General features: G+C 31.3%; 2 protein-coding genes across 4 annotated transcripts in view; both read left to right on the plus strand.

Annotated features, from left to right (window-relative positions):
- LOC108202628 (hypothetical protein) overlaps positions 1–23477 on the plus strand; it is a 161239-nt gene that overhangs the window by 96734 nt on the left and 41028 nt on the right. Inside the window, exon 7 of one of the 3 annotated variants that reach the window (XR_010287242.1) lies at positions 5557–5737. The exons of the other annotated variants lie outside the window; for them this stretch is intronic. The gene's annotated coding sequence lies outside the window, so the exon portion shown is untranslated. Of the gene's footprint in view, positions 1–5556; positions 5738–23477 lie in introns of those variants that run through there. 3 annotated transcript variants of the gene reach the window in all.
- LOC135149261 (uncharacterized) lies at positions 6757–7995 on the plus strand. Its single transcript, XM_064084463.1, has 2 exons — positions 6757–6845; positions 7036–7995. Exon 2 carries the CDS (start codon positions 7036–7038, stop codon positions 7993–7995), a length of 960 nt encoding a protein of 319 aa, XP_063940533.1. The 5' UTR covers positions 6757–6845.

Consider the following 23477-nt stretch of genomic DNA (forward strand, 5'->3'; position numbering starts at 1 on the left):
TCTGAAAGTATAAATGTCGATCAATGGTTACTTCTTGAAGTGACAATTAAGTTTACTAACGTTTGTTTGGAGACTTTCTACAGGACAAAGACAATATTTGATGCTCTTGATTTTATTTGTGGTGGCGAGATTTTGTTTGAGAAAGTGGATACCCCATTTCTTAAACCTAAGCAATATCCTCCACCGGATTCACCTCCGGCAGAGGAGGGGGAGGACTCCGATTAGGTACGTGTTCGCTCTAGCCTTTTTACCGCTTTCAATGGGGACATTGAAAATTTTAAGTTTGGGGGTGGTAATCTAAGGAAGAGCATGTTATTGTAATTTTGTTTATTATTGCATGTGTTAGTTAGTTCATGTAGTTCACGTTTTTTATTATTTTGCTTTGATTATTTCTCACGTTTTTTTTTTATTTTTCTCATGTTTTTTCTATTTTTCTCATATTTTTTTTATTTTACATGTTTAGTGGTAATTGTCGTAGTTAGTATCATGAGCATTTGCATGAATTATGAAGTTAAGCCAAGTTAATTGCCTATGATGAGTTATGTGCGTAGTTCTTGATTAGTAGTTTCAATTGCAATGCTAGGTTAGTACTTGAAAATTGCTTGTGTTGGAAATTGTAATTCACATATGTTCTTGAGATAGGATTTAGACGAAATTCCATGAATTCTAGGATTGAATTGAGCACCCTTCAGCTTAGGTCTGTAAATCTTAAGTTTGGGGGAACTGAGGGGTAGATATGCCTTTCTTAAAAAAAAAAAAAGAAAAAAAAAAGAAAAAAAAAGGAAAAAAAAATAGTAGTAAATAAATTCACTAGAAAAAATAAGTGGTAGAATTAACTAGGTTGAGCTCATTAGTACTCGAGTAATTAAGTCTGAGGGGACTTTGTGCCTAACAACCTAAAGCCCTTCGTGGTTTAGGATTGTTGACCCAACGCTCGCTACATGGGTACTAGTGTATAAATCTTTAGGGATCTCAACCATTGCACGGTTAAATAAACCACTAGAATAAAGTGAATAATTGGTGGGTGAAGTCTTGTGGTGTTCGTAACGCATTTACACTGCGAAGCGCTCTGACCTTAGACCGAGCAATTAATCACCAATAAAAAGAGACAAATAAAAGAAAAAAAATAGTGAATAAAATAGAAGGGTGTGGACATTCTTTGGGACCTTGGCTTTTAGTTGGACTTGAGTGACGGGGTGTTAGTTTTAAACTTTTACGATTCTTGATTGGGATTCTGTGGGAGTAGTAGTTTTTGTCTTGTCTCAATAAAAGAGCATGCTTGCACACATTGGCACTCCACACTTGTAAATAGAAGAGTAATTGACTTGGTGGCGAGAGAAGTGAAACTCGAGAACATTAGCACAATCTGAGGTATTATAATTGGCAAGGCAATTATTTCATAGTTCACTCATTCATCACGTAGTTGCATTCATGCATTGCATTGTATTATTGTATAGTGTCGTTGACGCTTGAGGACAAGCATCAGTTTAAGTTTGGGGGTGTGATAAGTGGTATTTATACGCACTTATAGGCCTTCATTTCCACTTAAATTGGTTGGTTGTACTTAAGTGTTTAGTGTCTTTTGATGTGTTTTTATTGTTTTTCTGTGCAGGTCACGAGTTGAGGTGATGAAGTGATTTTCTATCATTTTAGGTTGGTTTTGGTGCATTATTTGCAAGAATAGAGAATTGTGGATTCATCACGACTTGGGATTTTGTGGGTATATCTTCTACAAACCCTCACGAGAACACACTCGTCCACTAGAGCTATCTAGGGGTTTAAAGGGCTTGTTGCATGTGCTAAATGCAACCGTGATCACCTACGGAAGTGGTACTAGAGCGAGGAAGGGCATGCACGCGAGAACGAGCTGAAAACGAAGAAACAGGGCCACCAGTGCAGACAGTAGCGCGCCCGCGCTACTTGTTAGCGCGCCCGCGCTACAGACTGCTGCAACTAGCGCGCCTGCGCTAGTTTAGCGCGGCCGCGCCCAGCAGAACTTCCCCGGGCCGGTTTTTACAGCTTTTCTGACGGATTTTCGCAGCGGTCGAGGCCCGTTTGACTTGGTCAATGTATTTTAATTTCTAGTGTGTAAACCCTAGCCTCGTAGAAGTAGTTTTTGGAGAGAACAATATCGTAGTTAATTATCGAAGCACATTATCAGTTGTATCGGATCGTTCTTTGCGAGGAAGTGACAGTTTCGAGTGAGATCGTGAACATCAAATCTGTAACGTGTGATCCTTATTATTATTAATTCAAGCATTTTTATTCCATTCAATTCTTGTCTTTTCTTTATAATGTTTTCATTAGAACCCATGACGTCGATTAGTTCGATTATGAACTAACAGCCTTCATGGGATTCTAATGGATTTATCGATGTAATCTAGTATCGAATATTAATTACTTGATGTTGTGACGTACGTTGATTTCTTTGCATGAGCCGTGCTTATTCTTCTTAGAAGCGTAGCTAACTTCTAAGTTGTTTGTTAATTCTTTCTGAAGCGAGAGTGGATGATTGAATTTAGAACTATGCTATGTAAACATAGGATTATGTGAATGAAACATAATTTGTGGTAGACTTGAACTATTTTTATCACCCTGTGTAATCACGATAGATGACTTGCTATTAAACCTCTCTGCTTACACTACCGCTATAGAGATATAGGGTCTGAGCTTTGTTGGTGTCCATGAGATTTCTGTCTTAATTGCGGATTTTGATTGGTATGATATGTGTGCAACGAGAGTTGGCATGTATTACTTTCGTGTTGTCTGATTAGGATCAACAGTCGCATGTTAATCAGTAATTTCAATTCTAGATGAATTCGATAATGAAGTTAGAATCCCATGTGTTTTCCTATTCTGAATTTGATTAGTAATTTTAGTTATTAGTATAAAAGAAACCATCCTTGTTAATTGTCTTGGCAGTGAAAATTGATCATACATTGTTGCATAGGTGCGTATTCTTAATTCACCAGTCTCTGTGGGATCGAACTTAATATATTACTTGTGATCACGTGCGCTTGCATGTAGATTTTTGCGAACAGAAATCACTTGGTTGAAAGCTCTCTTGAAAGACATGGGCTTGCCTTCTCTCCCTCCAGCAATACTTCACTCTGATAACATGGCTGCCCTCTCCATTGCAACAAATCCAGTCATGCACGAACGCACGAAACACATTGAGGTCGATTGCCATTTTGTTCGTGACAAGATCAAGACTGGGGATATTGCAACAGCTCATGTACCGTCTCACAGCCAGTTAGCTGACTTGTTGACCAAACTTCTCTCAGTAAACCAACACTACTTCCTTCTTGACAAGCTTGGAGCGTTAGCCATGCCTCCCACTCAGCTTGAAGGGGAGTAATGAAGGAACACCTGTCCAACAGGACCACCACCTCACAAATAAGCATCTCCAGCAACCACCTTTCCTTATTTGTCTTCTCTGCATTGTTTAGGATATAGCTGTCATTTTACATTTCCTAGTCCGTTAGAATATTCCTAAGAGGTCACTGTCACCATATATGTGTGAACATTCTGTGCAATCATTTTCTCTCAATGATATGTTAAAGTTTGGCATCTGAAGTTTATTTTCTCTCCTTTCAAATCTGCATATTTTCTCAATCTGTATATCACTCATTAGATCCTACTTTTTTGAATTCTATTAGTTTTATAGTTAAGTTGCAAGTTGGTTTCCAAAATATACGTAACAACATTGTTATTATGTTATTGTAGGACAATTTAATGTTACAATAACATCCTAGATTAACATAAATGTTGATTTTTGCATGGTGTACCATATATATATTACCTTCGGACCCTGACGTAAGATGAAAAAGAGTAGCATAAATTTTATGTTATATTAACCATTTTTATGGCTGTTATGACATATAGTGCTATATGCATGATTTATGAGAATAAGTAAGTTTATTTGGTTCCTTCCTAATTTTATATACTTCTATATGTATGTAGGATTGAACAAAACCCCGATATACCATATTTAAAAACAAAGTCGAGACTATGACATTTTTGAATTTCATTTATTTATCAATCTTCTTCGGCCACTTAGAAGAATTTCTTACTCAAAAAGGAAGGGAAAGTGTGAATCGTTTCTAGAAGACTAATTTTTCTTTCAATGTGGGTAATAATATTATATGCCACTTTCTTGATGTATTTTTGAACCAATTTTATTGACAAATCGGCAATTTGAATACTCTGATTCATTTTTTCCCTTTATTTGGCCTAACCTAAATTAGGCCCTAGCAAAATAAGCCTTTGCGGAACTTACCGTTACTAGAACGGCAAAACCTAACCAAAACCAGAAACCAAATTGTATTGTGCAAATTCAATATTATCTAGTCTTAATTTCTAAAACTTTGGTCTATTCATTTGGATCGAATAGATCGATATAAAAACCGGTCCACTCCGATCTTGAAAAAATATTCGGTCCAGGTCGTCGTATATGGTGAATATAAATGTATTCAGATCTTGTTTTGAACGAACCGACGGAATGCTCAACAACCTATTGTATATCCTCTCTTATTAGTTTCAACAAGTATTTCACATATTTTTTAAATTATCGTGTATAATAAGAAATATAAATTTTATTCCACCTTTAATAATTAGTTACCATTCTTCTCTTCTTTCATTTAATTTTGATGTGGCAATTTTTTTTTTGTCACAAAGGACTTTGATGTGACTTTTATAACAAATAAATTGTGAGAGTGTTATATATCACATTACTGATATTTTTATGTGTTTTGTTTACCATTTTATAAACATACACGCATTTAATTATTTGACCAACATCTCCAGTGCCCCTAGCTTTGGAACTATCTGTTAAACAACTAGCTAGTATAAACTCTCACAAAATCGAGCTACTAATAACTATGGCCCTAGCTAATATATGCATAAATAATTATTTTACCATATATATAACTATGTTGTTAGTGAAAGATTATAATAATGCAAGGAGGAAGGTTTCAGAAGACAAACATTAATGACTCAATCAGGAATCTAGAAAACTAAACCTGAAATATTGATTGGATCTAGAATCTAGAAAACTATCGATCTCCTTAAAGTTTTACAGTGAACCTATATTCGATTAAATGAAATACACTCTCACTTTACCAGAACTAAGCCTCCAAACTATCACTGATGAGGAGATACTGGAAGATTAAATTAGGCAACAAAAAATTTTATATGTGACTTTAAGTTTCTTCTTACTAATAGAACTGATGAAGTAGTCCTTGTTTCGATGTCAGGCACTGTATTAATAAGAAAAAAATTAGGATTTGGTTTGTGCCGCTCACGATCTGGTATAAAACTTAGGTACTATTTTTGATGCTGAAAAGGACTCATTTATATGAACAAATTGCAAAAATGTGTTAGCGGTGAAGGGTGATTGCCCTTACCAAGCATTACTTGTAGATTTTCGCCATCCTATGCCAGTTTTATTTTAATTATCAGTGATCGCTATGAGATTCTACTTCTTATTTTGCTTTACTAGCTAGTTCTTTGGGTTACTAAAGCTATCTTATTCTTGACAATCTCCTTTTTTTTAAGGATGAGGAGCAGTACTCATGCTGAAATCTTTTATCATATGTGAATTGGTTGGGGAATTAAAGAGAAGTGGCAGTACCGTGATTAAATGTCTTCACAGTTGTTTAAATATTATATGGCTATTGCCTATTAGTAGTTTATGAAGTAGCATAAGTACTGTTGTTTGCCTTTTATGAGCTGCTGCATAATTTTTTCCTATTTATAGAAAGTATACATGGTGATGAAGCATTGTTGGCAATCAATTTGGAGATTGGCTACAAATGCTAGACCAACAACTTCACTGCATGCCCTAATTTTAACCTACTCCTTATATTTTCCCATGACAAACATAGCAATTGATCAAGTGAAATGTATGATAGATTCACTGGTCACACATCCAAGAGTGTCCATGAAGCGCCCTTACATGATGAGTTGAGTCTACTTTCTGTGATGACTATTCCCATCTGTATATATTAAATTCATATTATTAGTTAGTAGCCAAAATCCAATGATATCATATAAATGAACCATATTTCTAGCAAATTATGTTTAACTTATTCTTAGTAATTTTACCAAGATAGACCTAGTAAAGTGTTGGTGTAAGATGTTCTTTGTCATGGAAAATATTATCCAGAGCTAATTGTCATGCCTAAAATTATACTGTAAAATCATAATTTAACTTTAAGATGAGCTGATCAGCTTTTATTTGGTTAGAAATTTTTTGCTTTTACTGAGAAAAGGGTATAGAAAGCAATGAGTTGTATAAGGCATGGTATACCACTACAAGAAAAGCGGCTATTTTCGACCGCTATTTTCGACCAAAATTTAATTTCGACCGTATTTGGTCGAAAATAAATGCGGTCGAAAATAAACGGTCGAAACTAATATTTTCGACCATATTTCGTCGAAATTATTCCGGTCGAAAATATGTGGTCGAAAATATGTTTATTTTCGACCGGCTATATTCGACCAAGCACCAGGATTTTTCCCGCTCCCGGATTTGGTCGAAAATAATCTCCGGTCGAATATAATTCTGGGCGGGAAATTTGCCGCGCTTTCGGATTTCAAAAAAAGTCAAGGGCGCTGATTTGTCAAAATTATATTTTCGACCATATTTGGTCGAAAATATAATTTCGACCATATTTGGTCGAAAATATAATTTCGACCGTTTTTGGTCGAATTTAGCCGCCTAAAAACAGCACAGCTCACCTTCCTTTTCCAGTAGCCGTCCCCAACTTATCTTTCCCCTATTCTCTCTCCCTTTTTCTCTCCCAAGGTTATGAATTGCATATGAAACCCTCAAAAACCATCAAGTAAGTAATTTTTTTAGTCATTTATAATCTACATATACTTGTCTTTGTTGATTTTTGTAATTGTAGGATTTTCTTTTCACACATTTATGATTCTTTCTTGTTTCTATTGTTGTGATATATTTGCACATTTTAATTAGTGTATTTGTGTTGAAATGTATTAAAATAAATTCAATCTATTTATTTATTGTAGATGGCATCCGATCGTAGTTGGATTACTCGTAGTCGATATAATGAGTCAAGATATTTAACGGACGAATATAAGAATGGTGTTGAGGATTTCATTAGATTTGCTTGTGAGAATCTTAGTGGTGGGGTTATTAGGTGTCCGTGTGGAAATTGTAAGAATAAGCATTATAAGACTCCTACTGCCGTTAAACTTGATTTGTATCGGTATGGTATGATGCAATGGTATACTATATGGACTGCACACGGGGAGAAAATGCCGGAAGAAAAAATCGAGACTAGTACTAGAAATGTTGGGGATGGGGATGATGATATGTATCATGACGCCGATGATATGTTAAGAGATATTGGGGAGGCAAATAGGTATTTTGAGAATGTTGATGATGAACCGAATCCAGCGGCAAAAGAATTTTATAAGATGTTGCACAGTGCTTCGGAACCAATTTATCCAAGTAATGTCAACTATACAACCTTTGAGTTCGTGAATGAGTTACTTCATTTCAAGAACAAGCATAATTGTAGTAATAATGGCTTTGATGATTTGCTTAAGCTCATTGGATTAGTCTTGCCTGACAATCATAAACTGCCCCAAACCTACTATGCTGTGAAAAATATGCTTAAAGGATTGAATTTGGGATATGAAAAGATTGATGCTTGTGAGAATGACTGTATGTTATTTTACAAGGAAAATAGCGAGAAGACGCGTTGTGATATATGCAAAGAAAGTCGATACAAAGAACCAAAAGATCTTAACAAAAAAAAGATCTCACGGAAGATCTTGCGTTATTTTCCTCTCACCCCAAGATTGCAACGTTTGTTCATGGCTGGGAAGACTGCAAAATGTATGAGATGGCATCATGACAGAAATGTGGTTGAAGGTGAATTAAGTCACCCGGCAGATGGAGATGAGTGGAAACAATTTGACCGCAGGTTTCCAAAATTTTCAAAAGAGAGATTCGAAATGTGAGACTCGGACTTTCTACTGATGGATTTGATCCCTTTCGTGATGCACATGCGAGAGATTATACAGTATGGCCTGTGGTGGTTGTTATTTACAACCTTCCCCCATCTATGTGCACGAAGGCTCCGTACATGTTTATGCCTCTTCTTATTCCCGGGCCTAAGGATCCGACAAAAGACTTGCATGTTTATCTTAGACCATTGATTGATGAATTGAAAGACTTATGGCAGAATGGGGTGGAAACCTATGATAGGTTCTCATGTTCCAACTTTTTGATGAGGGCAGCATTGATGTGGACAGTTAGTGACTTTCCTGCATCACCTGAGTGGGAGACGTGTTCTACCTGTTTTTCACTGTCCTTGTCATGCGAAACATGGTCAAGCTCCTCCATTAGGGCCGTCTTTACTGATGAAATGATTTGGTAGGTATCATTCAGAGAACTTGAAGTTGACAAATTCAGTTCAGGCAATGTGCACATTGTTTTTTTTATATACTTTGTAAACTAAAGGAATGATTTTTAATGAACTTATTGGTTGTCCTTTGATGTTGATTTGTGTTAGAAAAATAATTTCGCATGTTTTTTGAATTGTTATATATGTTCAAAAATAATTTAAAAATATAATATATAAATACGACATTTTTTACATATGCTGCTTTTATTCTTAATTTTTTGATATAGATTTGTTTTTGGTCGCTAATATATACTCGATGGTATATTAATATTGGATTAAATAGTAACAAGGGGATATCTTGTAAAAATAAATGCAATATATATCATAGCAATTTGCGGTATAACATCAATTAATATAATATTATGGTCCCTTTCTTCAAAATTATGATAATATTATGATCCTTTTTTGATTTAATATGTTAAAATAAAATGTAAAACTTACCAAATGTCTTCTAAAACTTTAAGGTAAACATTAGTATTTGTTAGTGGGTTTACTTTATATTTAAAAAGTAACTTTTAACTTTAGGTGAATAACTATCGTGTAATTTAATTTTTTGATAAGGAAAGTCGATATATTAGCTTATCAAAAAGTAACTTATTAAGTGCTATAAGTTATTTGTGGATTTGTGTATATTTATTTATAATTTTGTAAATTATAATTTGAGAGATTTATTTCTCAAATTTTAGATACTTAGACAAAAGTTAAAATGGATGTGAATGAAGGTTAATATGACATTGATTTTTCTTTTAAAAAACAATTAATATATTAAAAGTATTATATATAAGAAACTACAAATATATTAAATTTAAAATAATATCATGTATGAAATGTATATCATACAAATCAAATTTACAATCTCGTAGATTTGAAAACATTAGTAGTAAACTTTAGAATTTGTTTGTACATGAAAAGTCACTTATAAATTCAAGAATTATTTTTCTAAAATATAGGTTATTTACCAAAATAAAATAAATAAATATATTTTCTAGTTAAAAATTAACATATTAAGAAATACTATTATTTAATGGGAAAATAGATTTTTTTGTCACCGAACTTATTATGTTTTTAGAAACTTGCCACTCAACTAATTTTTTTTTCCTTTTAGTCACTGATTTTAGGTTCGGAATTTTTTTTGCCACTAAAGTTAGGTTCAGATTTGATTATTACCATTATATTAATTCTTTGTAGTATTATTAAAATATAGTGATAACCTGTAATATTTTGATGATTTGATATATGTCTATATTTATATATAGTACTTTTATGTACCGAAGATCGTTTATCTTTGGTGATAAGAGTTAAACACGTTTTTTACGGTTTCTAAAAATGTACTCTCATAAATTATTTTATTTTTTCTTCCGAATAAAAATTTAGTGTTTGAATTTTTATACGCAGATAGAAAATCTCATAAATCATCGAAGATTAAGTTTTCCTCTCTATTTATTTATCTTTATCTTGAAAATTATAATAAGATAAAGTTATTAAAAATTATGAGGATAAATTTAAGAGAGATCTTAGGCTGAACTAGGTGATTGAAACTTTAATAGTGAAAGATGATGCATCGTATCACTCAATTAGACTTTATTTTATCATGATGAACATAAATTATTTGAAGTCATTGATTCCATACTAATGATTTAATGAATTTCCAGAATTCTAATTACGATTTTTCCTGATTTTAATATTATATCACCTCATTCTATGTTATTATTGCTATATACCAAGATATAAACATACATCATATTATCAAAAAATTATATACTATCACGATGTATTAATGATGCTACAAAAAATTATCACAATGCTAATAATCATATTCGAACCTAAGTTAGTGACTAAAAACAAATCCAAACCTAATATCAGTGACTAAAAGGAAAAGAAATTTAGTTGAGTGGCAAGTTTCTAAAAATATAATAAGTTCGGTGACAAAAAAATCTATTTTCCCTTATTTAATTCCAAATAAAATCGAAATTTTAAAAATCCATTGAAGTGGATCACCACAAGGGCAAAGACAAATATCACACCATGTGATTCCTTTCTAAGTTAAAATTATTAACATATATCGGGACAATAGAGGATAAACCCACCACTGGGCTATCCTCAAAATTATTAACATTACATATAAGAATATAATATAATATTATAATATACATTGAATATTTTCCCAAAAAGACACAAGAGAAAATTTAATTTAAACTTAATTAATATTTTTGAAAAATAGTTTTAAATATTAGTATTTATTAATGAGTTTGGTTTCCGTTTAAAAAGTAACTTTTAACCTTAACTGTATAACTATAATATAATTCATATGTGATTTGTCGATTATAAATTATTGATGTATTTGTGTAAATTTATTTACAACTCAATATCAATAATTTTGTAGTTTAGAAGTTTTCAAAATATTTTGTAAAATTTAGTTAATCCACTACAAAATCAAAGTTTATACATTTTCATATTATAATTATTAAGAAATAAAAATTAAAATATTAACTACTAAATTTTTGAGATAAAAGACTTTGAGTTGGGAGCAAGTGAAAGCAAAGAAAAGAATTTGCTTTTCAATTTCTCTTATCCAGAATAAGCCCATTTAATAAATTATGTCCACTAACTCCTATCTAGGTGTTGGGCCGGTACATGTTGGGATTTTGGCCCAATTTGGTCAAGTTAAATGCGGCCTAAACACCCATCATTGATAGAACCCTAATATTCTCCAGTCAAAAGTGGAGTAACAGAGCGGCGGCTCACCTATGAACTCTTTCACTTATTCGTACATCAACCCTAATCCTCTCCTTTCAAAACTGGAATAATAGAGGGGCGCAACCGAATTTAGTTTACTTATGATCATAAGGTACATCCAGAACGTTTTTTCTCCTAAATTTATCATTTGATCATCCATATAGATATTGATTCAAATCATAACATACATCTGGAACTTCTTTTCTTCTCAATTTATATAATTTCATCATCCATGTAGGTATTGATTCAATTGCTCTATACTTTTTCATTCTAATTTTATTTTATGTTAGAATTTACATGAACAAGTTGATTTATATTCTGTCATGACTTCATTAATATGCATACATACATATAAATAAACATATGTATATATGTGTTTGTGTGCTTTTCAACATGATTGGATTTATTAAAGATTTTGTATCTTTCTAAAATCATATTCTCTTATGAACAAATTGTGTTTTCTTAGTAAAGATGCAATAAATTCTTGCATCAATGGTGGATTATTTTCTTCTTTTTTCTTTTGTCAGAATGGTGGATTATTTTCAATGCAATATTTATCCATTAATTTTTTTTTACTTTACAATTATATACAAATTTATTGTATTTTAGATTAATATTATCTATTAATTATAGAGAAGATAATTATATTGAAGATTTGATTTTGATGATATTTCTCCTCTTGCAGGCCACAAGGTATTGTCCCTTGTATGGATCCTAGATCAAACGTTCAACAACGTTCACATGAAGTATTTATCTCCATAACTGAAATACGAGGTATATATCTTCCAATATCTAAATTTCATATATTTTAAAAAAATTATTATATAAGGTACAAGTTACACCCAACAATATTTGAGGTGGATTTTGACCTTATATGAAGAGAACATAATTATACAGACAATAAAGTGTATGATTATAGAACTTCATATGTAATTTTGGTTAACTGTCTGTTGTGTTTGAAATTGACATGGTATTTTAGTTTAGTATATTAGCATGTTATACAAAGTTGCAAAATAAATATTTTTTTCAGGTAGCTCTAAGATTTCATTGCAATCTTGGGAAACAATGAAGAAGGTGCTCCATTCAATTATCGGGTATGTATACTAATTTTGTAAGGACCTCGAATTGATGATGTAATTTTTATTGAATAATATGAATGAAATTTTGAGATGGTAATTAAGCATATGATTATATATAACTTGTATTATTCTTTCTCTTTTTGTTTATTATATTTTGGGGTTTCTCTTATATTCATATTTTTTGTAAAATCATACACGACGTGTAATTAATTATATTATATTTTCTTTCAAAAAAAAATTATATTATATTTATTCAGTATAATTTTTCTACGAGTTGTCTTGTTCATAATTTCTATCAAATTGATCTTTCTAATCTAGTAAGAGTTCCAAGGTGCATTGCACTAGCTTGTGGAAATAATTGTTGTTATCTTAGTGTACATTTTGTTTACTAAAATAGATGTGTAGGCTAATTGTTTATATTCTCCAAAAGCAAAAGACATACGTATAACATGTATTTATCTTCTTTTGTTATACAGTACCTATTTGTCTAGACTAGAAGAAGATTCACCTCATATAGGCATTGGGTTACCTTCTTCTTCTACTGTGTGGTTATTCCAGCCTGTGTTTTGGTTCCGGAAGTCTACCTTCCAAAGCCAATAGGCCTTCCAGCAACCATTACCCTTCTGAACACAGGTGGAACTCCAAGGTAGTAAATTCAAATATTAGTAAAATAGTTTCATATCTACCACTAGTTACATAAAGGAGGCTCATTTATCTTAAATTATATGCTGATAATTAGCATGTCCTTGCATCTTCTTATTTTATTATTTCTTTTAAAATATATGTCCATCATTCACAGTAATGCGGAAATTATGGGACTATCTAAAGCTTGTCGAATTAATGAAGAATGGATTAGAAGTTCGGAATTAAGAGAAAGAACCAAACTCGAGGGTCATTCTTGATATCCTAGGTTCCAGTGCAAGGAAAGGTAATATCCAGAGACCACAACTCGACTATTTTCGGTAAAAAAATACATAACATTCATCATATTCTTGTCAGTGACTCACACATTGGATTTAAATATATGCTTTGCACATAAGGTTAATTATGGAAAAGCCAAAGTTTTTAGTTTATATTATATCTTATATGAGCTGGGGTGTTGTGTGTAATTGTCAAAACTAACCAGGAGCCTGAAATATTAGTTTATTTACCTAAATGTTGTCCTATTTTAGTGATTGAATATTAGGTGGTTTATATTATAAAATATTAAGTGACTTGTACATTTAAAAAAAAAACTTAATCTCAAATATAATTTTGTTTGGCATCTAAACGATATTTACCTTGTTTTTATATTTCCCAGATGTCGCACTAATAATATTTTTGGTCTGAGATTAATAGTTTTGTATAGACAATAGTTTTGTTTCTTTTAATGCATTGTATTTGTTTTATTTACACAACTAGGACGGAATAAAATATTTTATAGTGTGTTGTGTTTCTCTATATTAGACAATGGTCTATGTACACAAAACTTGATGATAAATAATACCCCCAATCAAATAATGAATCAATAAATATATCAATATAAAAATTTCTAATTGATTTGTAATTTCTATCTAAAATTGCAAACATAGCAATCTAATGTCTCTACGAGTACTACAAATTTTTAATGTAAAAATTGCATGAACAACCATCTCTATGATAATTTTCATGTCTTTGGCATTTGCAGTTGATTGATATTCGGGTTTATCATTTCTGGGAGTTGAAGATTCATCAGCCTCCTCCCCGGTATTCAATTCAATAGCTTGTTGCAGTTCGGCCTGCTCCTCCGATTTCCTTCCCAGCATCAGTTCTTGATTGTACATCATTTTTCTTCATGTATAGAGAAACAAAGGACTAAAGCATCTATAATACTTGGAGTAAAAATCAAACGTTTCAACAGGAAGAACTAACATATAGACTCACCAAACTGAAGATCAAACGGCTCCATTGAGCTGGGCCCAGATGAGCTAAAACATGCCAGAAAGTCTTCGATCTCCATGTTCTTCCTGTAGATTCTTAAATTAAAACTCGAAACTAATACAAAGTTGAGCCGGATAAAAAGTAGTTCAGGATGAGAAAGGTTGTCATACATGTCAGGGAGTTTACCCTTCTCCTCACAGTTTCTGGATAGACAAATCTTACAAAGCCAAACATTCTTTTCTGTTGTGGCGTGCAACGGATTGTTATTTTGTATCGAATACCACTATGTTTGTAATATTTCTTAAACTCATTTGAAAAATATTTTCCTCTATGATTTGCCGTTAAAGTATTAAATTTTAAGCCCCATGAAATTCTCCATTTTGGCCTTAAAATCTTTAAATTTTTGGAGTGCTTTTGACTTTTCTTTAACATAATACACCTAAACTTTTCTTGTATAGTCATCAATAAAAGAAATAAAATAGTGATTACCTTCCGAAGATGATATTGACATTATATTCTTTGTTGGGAGCATCTCCAAACTTCTATAATTCAGTTGATCGTATCATGCCCTAGTTCCGAGACTCCTTTGTCAAGATCAAGAAAACAAAATAGCTTTTGATTTTGAAGAGTTACAGAAATAAGACAATTCGAGGCTATTACAATTCTCGTCATTAACGATTTTTTTTTACAAGCAGCATGCCATATCACATATATGGATGTCATAATCTTTTCTCCAGAGGTGACCAATAATAAGTAAATTATTTTTTAGTCCATGAACATAATAAATCTCAAAAAAAAATTCAATTTTTCCCTTTTTTGTTTTAAATTCCAAATGACCAACACCACTTATCTTATATGATTTCCCAGCTCTAACTTTGACTTCTCCAAATTTACATTCAACTGGAAAGTAAGTTTACATTACATATCATGTGCTTGGTGGCACCACTGTACGAGACATCCTCACGATCTTCATTCACCATCTTCATAATGGGAAACAAGTAACAAAGTGTCTTCATTATTATGCTTATAGTCTTTATCTTGGCTAACAATATTAACATCTTTCTTTTGTTTATCCTGGTACCAACACTCATTTTTTTAAATGGCCAAGCATTTATAACATTCAAAATAGCCATGACCTCTCCCTTTTTAATTTCGAGACCACGTCTTCTTGATGAACGTGTGGAAAAAAAATTTGCTTCTTTCTTAGCAGTTTTAATTTTCATATATCCATGAGTTTGGTTTTTTTAATTTGAAATTATTAACATTACATTTGAGAATAGAAAATATAATGTTAAACTTCATGTAGAATATTTTTTGAAATAGACACAAGAGAAAATTTAATTTAGAACTTAATTAATTTTTGTGAAAAAAATGGAGTACATGTTAGTATTTATTAATGGGTGTGGTTTATGTTTAAGAAGTCACTTTAACAAGTATATAACTTTAATATAATTCATAAGTAATTTAATAGTTATAAGTTATTTATGTGTTATTGTAAATTTATTTACAACTCAACGTTAATAAATTAGTAGCTTAAAAGTTTATATAATATTTTTGTAAAATTTAAAATATTCTAATGACTTAAATATATATTTTCAAAATAAAATATAACAATTAAAAGTACAAATAATTTAAAACAAATTACTCAATTTAGCATGTATATACTATTATACTTTAGGGTTTGGTGTAAGGAAAGCAAAGAAAATAAATAAGCTTTAGAATTTCTCTTATGTAGAATAAGCCTACTTAATACTTTATTTTCTTCAATTTGAAAATAAAAAAAATAATTATTGCATGTCTTGTTTGTTGAATCTAGTTAAGGTGTTGCATTGTACATGTTATGATTTTAGAAAAATACAATCCACCAGAATTCAAACAAACCTATAAAGCACTCTAGTGAAATTAGATGTAGTCTAAACAATCATCATATTAAATTTGAACCTAGGCAAATTCAATTGACAAAATCCTAATCCTATCTTAGCTCTTAATTTACTCCACTTAATATTAATTATACGGTACATTTAGAACTCTTTTTCTCCTTAATTTATATCTTTTGGTCATCCTTAATTTATACTTTATTATAGAATATTTTGTGAAATGACCACAAAAGAACATTTAATTTAAAACTTAATTAATTTCTTTTAAGAAAATAGTAGTAATTGCTAGTATTTTTTAATGAATTTGATTTATGTTTAAGAAATCACTTTTAAACTTAAGTATATAACTATATATAAATCATACTTAACTTGTTGATTATAAGTTAATTATGTGTTTGTGTAATTTTATTTACAACTCGATGTTTATAAATTTTCAACTTAAAAATTTATAAAATATTTTGTAAAATTTAATTAATTCACTACAAAATTTAATAAAAATATTTTAAAATTATAATTTTACAAATAAGAAATACAAATATTAAAATACTAACTACTAAATTTTGGAGATAAAGACTTTGAGATGGGAGCAAGTGAAAGCAAAGAAAAAAATTTGTTTTTCAATTTCTCTTACCCAAAATAAACCCATTTAATAAATTATGTCCACTAACTTCTATCAAGGTGTTGGGCCGGTACATGTTGGGATGGTAGGAAATAACAATCCACCTCAATTCAACTAAGGTTATGGCCCATTTGGGTCAAATTAAATACAGCGTGAACACCTATCATTCATAAAAACCCTAATATTCTCATATCAAAAGTAGAGTAAGAGAGCGGCGGCTCATCTGTTAGCTCTTAGTTTATTTCACTTAATCGCAAGGACATCTACCCTAATCCTCTCATATCAAAGCTAGAATTACAGAGGGGCGCACCCTGTTTAGCTCTCAATTTAGTTCTTAATCATATAATACATCTAGAACGTCTTTTCTCCTAAATTTATCATTATCATCCATATAGATACTGATTCAAATCATAAGGTACATCTGAAACTCCTTTTCTTTTCAATTTATATAATTTGGTCATCCATGTAGCTATTGATTCAATTGCTCTGTATTTTTTCATTCTAATTTTATTTTATGTTAAAATTTACATGAACAAGTTGATTTATATTCATCATCACTTCATTAATATGCATACATACATATAAATAAGCATATGTATATATGTGTTTGTGTGTTTTTCAACATGATTGGATTTATTAAAGATTTTGTATCTTTCTAAAATCATATTCTCTTATGAATCAAATTGTGTTTTCTTAGTAAAGATGCAATAAATTCTTGTATGGATGGTGGATTATTTTCAATACAATATTTATCCATCAAATCTTTTACTTCACAATTATAAACAAATTTATTGTATTTTAGATTAATATTATCTATTAATTATATAGAAGATAAATATATAGAAGATTTGATTTTGATGATATTTCTCCTCTTGCAGGCCACAAGATATTTTTCCTTTTATGGATCCTAGATCAAACATTCTACAATGTTCAGATGAAGTATTTATCTCCATAATTGAAATACAAGGTATATATCTTCCTATATCTTAATACCATATATTTTAAAAAAAATATTATATAAGGTACAAGTTACACCCAACAATATTTGAGGTGGTTTTTGACCTTATATGAAGAGAAAATATTTATATGGACAATAAAGTCTATGATTATAGCACTTCACATATGTAATTTTGTTTAGGATTATGTATATTTTAAACTGTCTATTGTGTTTGGAATTGACATACTATCTTAGATATATTAGCATGTTATTCAAAGTTGCAAAATGATTTTTTTTTCAGGTAGCTTTAAAATTTCATTACAATCTTGGGAAACAATGAAGAAGATGCTCCATTCACTTATTAGGTATGTATACTAATCGTAAGGACCTTGAATTATGATGTAATTTTTATTAAATTATACTAGCCTATAACTCGTGCGAAGCACGGGCGACCATATAATTTTAATTTGATTATATATAAACTTAATATTATTTTATTAGTTTTTTTATTAATTAAATAAAATGGTATTAAATTATATTAGTCGATTGGTTGTATTCACTTTTGAAGTTTGTCTTGTACAATTTTTTTCTATATTATAAAATATTAGTATAAAAAATCAATTTTTTTTTCTTATGTGAATGTTTTCCTAATATTAATATATGATAATATGGTAACACTAACCAGTATATTAACAAGATTCGTTGTTTTTAAGAAGGTATTCTGAAAGCAAATTTTTAAAGCCACATTCGCTAGGTATTGCTTGGTCATCTTGAAGACATGTTTTGTCAAGCAACACCGTGAAACTATTCCAAGGTCGGTCTCACAAATTCTCTTTAGATCGCCTTCATGAATAGTCAAAAACAACGATTAGTGAGACAGATACCATTACACAGAAGTGTGAATGCAAGCAAAACCACGGACAGACAATTACACAGACATTCAATAGAAGCACTGGACCACTACAAATATCAGAATCAGAATTTTGCAAATGGTTACATACCATATAGTGAGCTGTTATTATTTAGAAGAATAACAATCAATAGGTCAAGCTCCTTCTTCAGTTTCTGCACCTCTTGAAAACGTGATTTGAACACTCTCCACCTGATCAGTGCATGTGCCGCTATCGAACCGCTAAACAGGGAAAATATAGTTCAGTTTTAGTTCATATACTTGAAAATACGTAGAGAACATTAAAACAAACAGAGGTCTTGCGGTATATATCATTCCTGATATTGTGCAAATCTGTGCGAGTTCTGAAAAAACCGCAAGCCAAATTATCTTGAACATTTCGTGCAAAGTTCACACACATCCAACTATTAACAATTCCTCCATCAACCATTTTCTGAAGCAAACATTAACAAATTAAAACAAAGCGGTACACGGTTGTGCAACTTTCGACAGCGTTTCAGTACTTTTTTTCAGCATTGGTAGTACTGTTTCATACGGGATTACAAATGCAATGCCCTGATTTTTAAAGGAACCAATTCAAGCAATATTATCAATTACATTTTTATTCTTCAAGAAAAAAGAATATAAATTATGATCACAGAATGCCAATATAGTTGTAGTCTACGTGCCTGCCTGCACTACCATATTAAAAATACCAAATTTGCCTTGTTCATCACATTCCACTGACCAACTTGGGGTAGACATTGTGTCTCACGTTCAGTCATATGGTATTTTAGCTGGCACAATAATCACAACCCATTCACTAAAACAACCTAAAGAATTTGGCTTTTGGTATATGGCTACAAAAACTAAATTAAGATATTGATCTTATTTTGCAGACTAACTGGTAAGGGGAAGAGGAAGGGTTGAAGATAAAATAAACAGATAAATAATAAAAAGGGATATAAAAGGATAAGATTGTAATTTCAGAAGGGATGAAAAGGGATAAGATTGTGATTTCACGCGATTTAATTGGCTCACCAAAACTCATGTTGCAGCATTATATATATATATATATATATATATATATATATATATATATAGGTGTTTGCTCAAATACAAACTAATTTTTTGTGCAAACCTGCAAACTAAATCTCAGCCATTCATTTAATATAATATTTACATTAATCCTGGCCGTTAGTTGTTGAGTATAAAAACTAATTTTAACACACTAAAATCAAGGTAACTGTCTCCATTATTTACTTTCACTTTCTCTCTCTAGAATTTTCTCTCTCTCACTGTGGCTGTAGCTTGTCTCTGTAGCTCGCGATATACTTCTTTCGCGCGTAATCTCTGAAATTATCAACGAGTTCGTGACATCTCTATGTGAACGTAATGATCTAATACATCACTATCTCTTTCTCTTTTCTGTTTTTAATCTCTCTATCGATGTATGTATCTCGATATGTTTATTTAGCTTTAAATTTTGTGTTTTGTTGTTTGTTGATGATTGCGGATATATATTTTGTTCAGTTTGTTGTAATTCATGTTCGGAATGTATCGGATGTAATTAACTTGAAAAATCACAGTAGTTATTGAATGCTCTGTAGCTTGTGTGATTTTGAGAAATCGTACTATGTAAATTTGTAGTTTTTTGTGTTTATTTTGTTGGCTAAAATTTGTAGTTAATGTTATTGTGATTCATAGAGTTAAACAAAGTAATCTGTATTTGAGCACCGAGTATGTATGTATGTTTAGTTAGTTTATTTTGTGTTGTTGTAGATTTGTGGTTCATTTTTTTGTTATTTGTAGTTACCGTTACTGTGATTTGTAGTTCATGTTGTTGTAATTTGTATTCGTTGATGTAGATTCGTGGTTCATTTTTGTTATTTGCAGTTACTGTTACTATGATTTGTAGTTCATGCTGTTGTGATTTGTAGTGTCTTTGTTTTGATTTATATTGCATTGTATTGTGTTTTCTTTAGAATTATATTGTGATTTGTATTTAAAAAAAATTCAGCTGATTGAATTATTTTTGTTTACTGTTCAGTGTCATATTATCAGGTGCTTAAGTGATTTGTAATAGAAGATGATTACTACAGATTTAGTAAAAATTAGTCACAATCAAGGTAAACTTTATTATGTGTTTTGCTTTACATGTATGTGTATTGGATTGTAGTTATAGTTAATTGATTTAATATGATAGGTTCAAGCTGTGGGGACTCATCCTTTGTTAATCGTGGAGCTGATGATGCTTGTTCAGTTGTTAGTGCTAATGTTGTTTCTAACTCTAACGAAGAATCAGTGTCAAGTTATTTGGTATCTGCTGGTGGTCAAAGGTTGTAAGCTCCATTCGATGTTCCTGATGTTTCGAAACCTGTAATTAATCAATTGTTTCAGAATTTGGAACAGGGGTTTATATTTTACAAGGAGTATGGTCGTTTAGCTGGTTTTGATGTTAGGAAGGGGACTGAAAAGAAAGATGATTTTGGTACAGTTATTATGAAATATTACACATGTAGTAGAGAAGGTTCGAATGATTTTCGTAGTGTTTCAGACAGCACTGTCAGCAAAGGTAAGCGTAGGAGGACTTGTTCAACGAGATGTGGATGTCGAGCAAAGATACTGTTGAAGCTTAATATGCAAAAAGAATACTTTGTTTTGAAATTTGATGATTTACATAATCATCCTTTGATTGATGAATCTGGTAGGCAGTTTTTGAGGGCTAGTCGTGAAATGAGTATTAGTTCAAGAAATTTTGTTTTTGATGCGGGGAAAGTTAACATTGGTTGTAGTAAATCATTTAGTTTGATGAAAGAAATGGTTGGTGGATATTCTAATGTGGGAGCTACATTGAGAGATTTTAGGAATTTCAATCGTGATTTGAAAGAGTATGTTGGGGAAAGAGACGGTCAGATGCTTATTGATAAATTTGTAGTTTTACAGCAGAGGTCAAGTTCTTTCTATTATGCATATGATCTTGATGAAGCAGGGCATTTGACAAAGCTTTTTTGGGCTGATGCAATTGGTCGGAGGAATTTTGATGTTTATGGTGATGCAGTTTCCTTTGATGCAACTTTCGATACAAATAAGTAAGTGACAATGTGTTTTATGTAATGTTTCTTTACTGTAATATGTGTTGTTAGATTAGACATTTTATAATTTTAATAACATTATGGATTTATAATTATTTTATGTCCAGATATATGATTTAAGAAATATTAGATGTAAATATTAGTGATGTGTGTTGTGATCTTTGTTGTTTTTTGGTTTAAATCCTTACTGTTGCTATTTAGTTTAGTGGTAATTTTGTTTTGTTTGTTTTTCAGGTATAATATGATTTTTGCTCGGTTTACAAGGGTTAATAATCATGATAAATGTGTAACGTTTGCTGCCTGCCTCTTGTCAATAGAAGATGTTACACATTATACATGGGCGTTTGATCATTTTTCTAAAGCAATGGGGCGTCATCCTGTTGTTATTGCGACAGATCAATGTCCGGCTATGAAGATTGCTATTCCTTCTTCATTTGGTTCTAAAGATGGATTGTTTGCGAGTAAACACCGTTTGTGCATGTGGCATATTATGCAAAAATTCCCTATAAAGGTATTACTAAATATAGTCTTTTTTTATGAGAGTTGCATTAATATATTATAATTGTTTCGTATATGTTAATGCAGCTTGGGAATCGCTTATGTAAAGAAACTGATTTCATGGAGAAAATGAAAAGATATATATGGTCATCACATTTGGAGATTGATGAATTTGAACAAGGTTGGGAGGCAGTTATCAAGGAATTCAATTTAGACAATAACAAGTGGTTGTCTGATATGTATGATATTAGGTGTTCGTGGATTCCTGCATTTTTTAGAGATAAGCCTATGTTTGGTTTGATGAGAACTACTTCTAGGTCGGAAAGTGAGAATTTTTTTTTCGCTCAGTTTCATAAACAAGCAGATACATTGTGTGAGTTTTGGTTGCGTTTCCAAAGTGCAGTGGAAAGACAACGAAATGAGACAGAAAGATTGGATACTGAGTCAAAATCGAGCTTGCCTCCTACTTTGTCCAGTTGGTATATTGAAGACGACGCTGCTGATTTATTTACTAGGACAGTTTTTTACAAAGTTCAAGAGGAGATCCTGGCATCCTGTTTAGATATGCAGATAAAGCGTATGAGTGAAGAAGTGGATGGAGTGACCAGCTTTGAAATTAAGGATGTGAAGGTGAAGGAAAAATTTTTTAAGGTATGTTATTTTTTTTGTTGAATATAATAGACATGTTAGAAAATGTTGTTGCATATATTTGTGGTTGTTTTTAAACATAGTTCTGATTGGTCATGCATATAATAGTGACTGGTTATATTAATAGTAGTGATTGATGATGTTTGTTAATGATTGTTGTTGTTAAATTAGTATCAAAGTAGTTTTTTAATGAATATTTCTCATTATTATGTATTTCAATGTGTTAAATTCAGGTGTTAGTAAGTAAAGACCATGCTGTTTGTTCATGCAAAAAGTTTGTCATATGCGGTATAGTTTGTAGACATAGTTTTTGTGGTCTGAAGCAGATTGGTGTAACTAGATTTCCTAGAAGTCTTCTTCTTAACCGATGGTCAAAAATTGCGGTTTGTGGCAGCTCATCTGATATGATATATTCTGATTACTTTAAGATGGAGAAAGTATCAGCTAAACTGATGAACATTTGGTTTGATTTCCGTCAAGTGCTTAACAAGGCTGGTGTGCAGATGGATGTTCTTGATTTTGTGCGCAATACTGTGAAGGAGTTAAGTATTGAAGTTGGGAATAAATCTTTGGCTGGTGGTATTTTTTCTAAAAAAGATCACATTGCTGCTATGATAGGTGAACAACCTCAGGGAGAGATTATTGGGCTTGCTCCTAACATTTGTAAAAATAAAGGAAATTATTTTAAATCAACAAGGTTGATTAGTGAGAGAGAAAAAGCAATGACAAACGCCAAGAAGAGGATTCGGAAATGTAAAG

Source organism: Daucus carota, chromosome 9 (genome assembly GCF_001625215.2).
Source record: "Daucus carota subsp. sativus chromosome 9, DH1 v3.0, whole genome shotgun sequence".
Taxonomy (NCBI): domain Eukaryota; kingdom Viridiplantae; phylum Streptophyta; class Magnoliopsida; order Apiales; family Apiaceae; genus Daucus; species Daucus carota.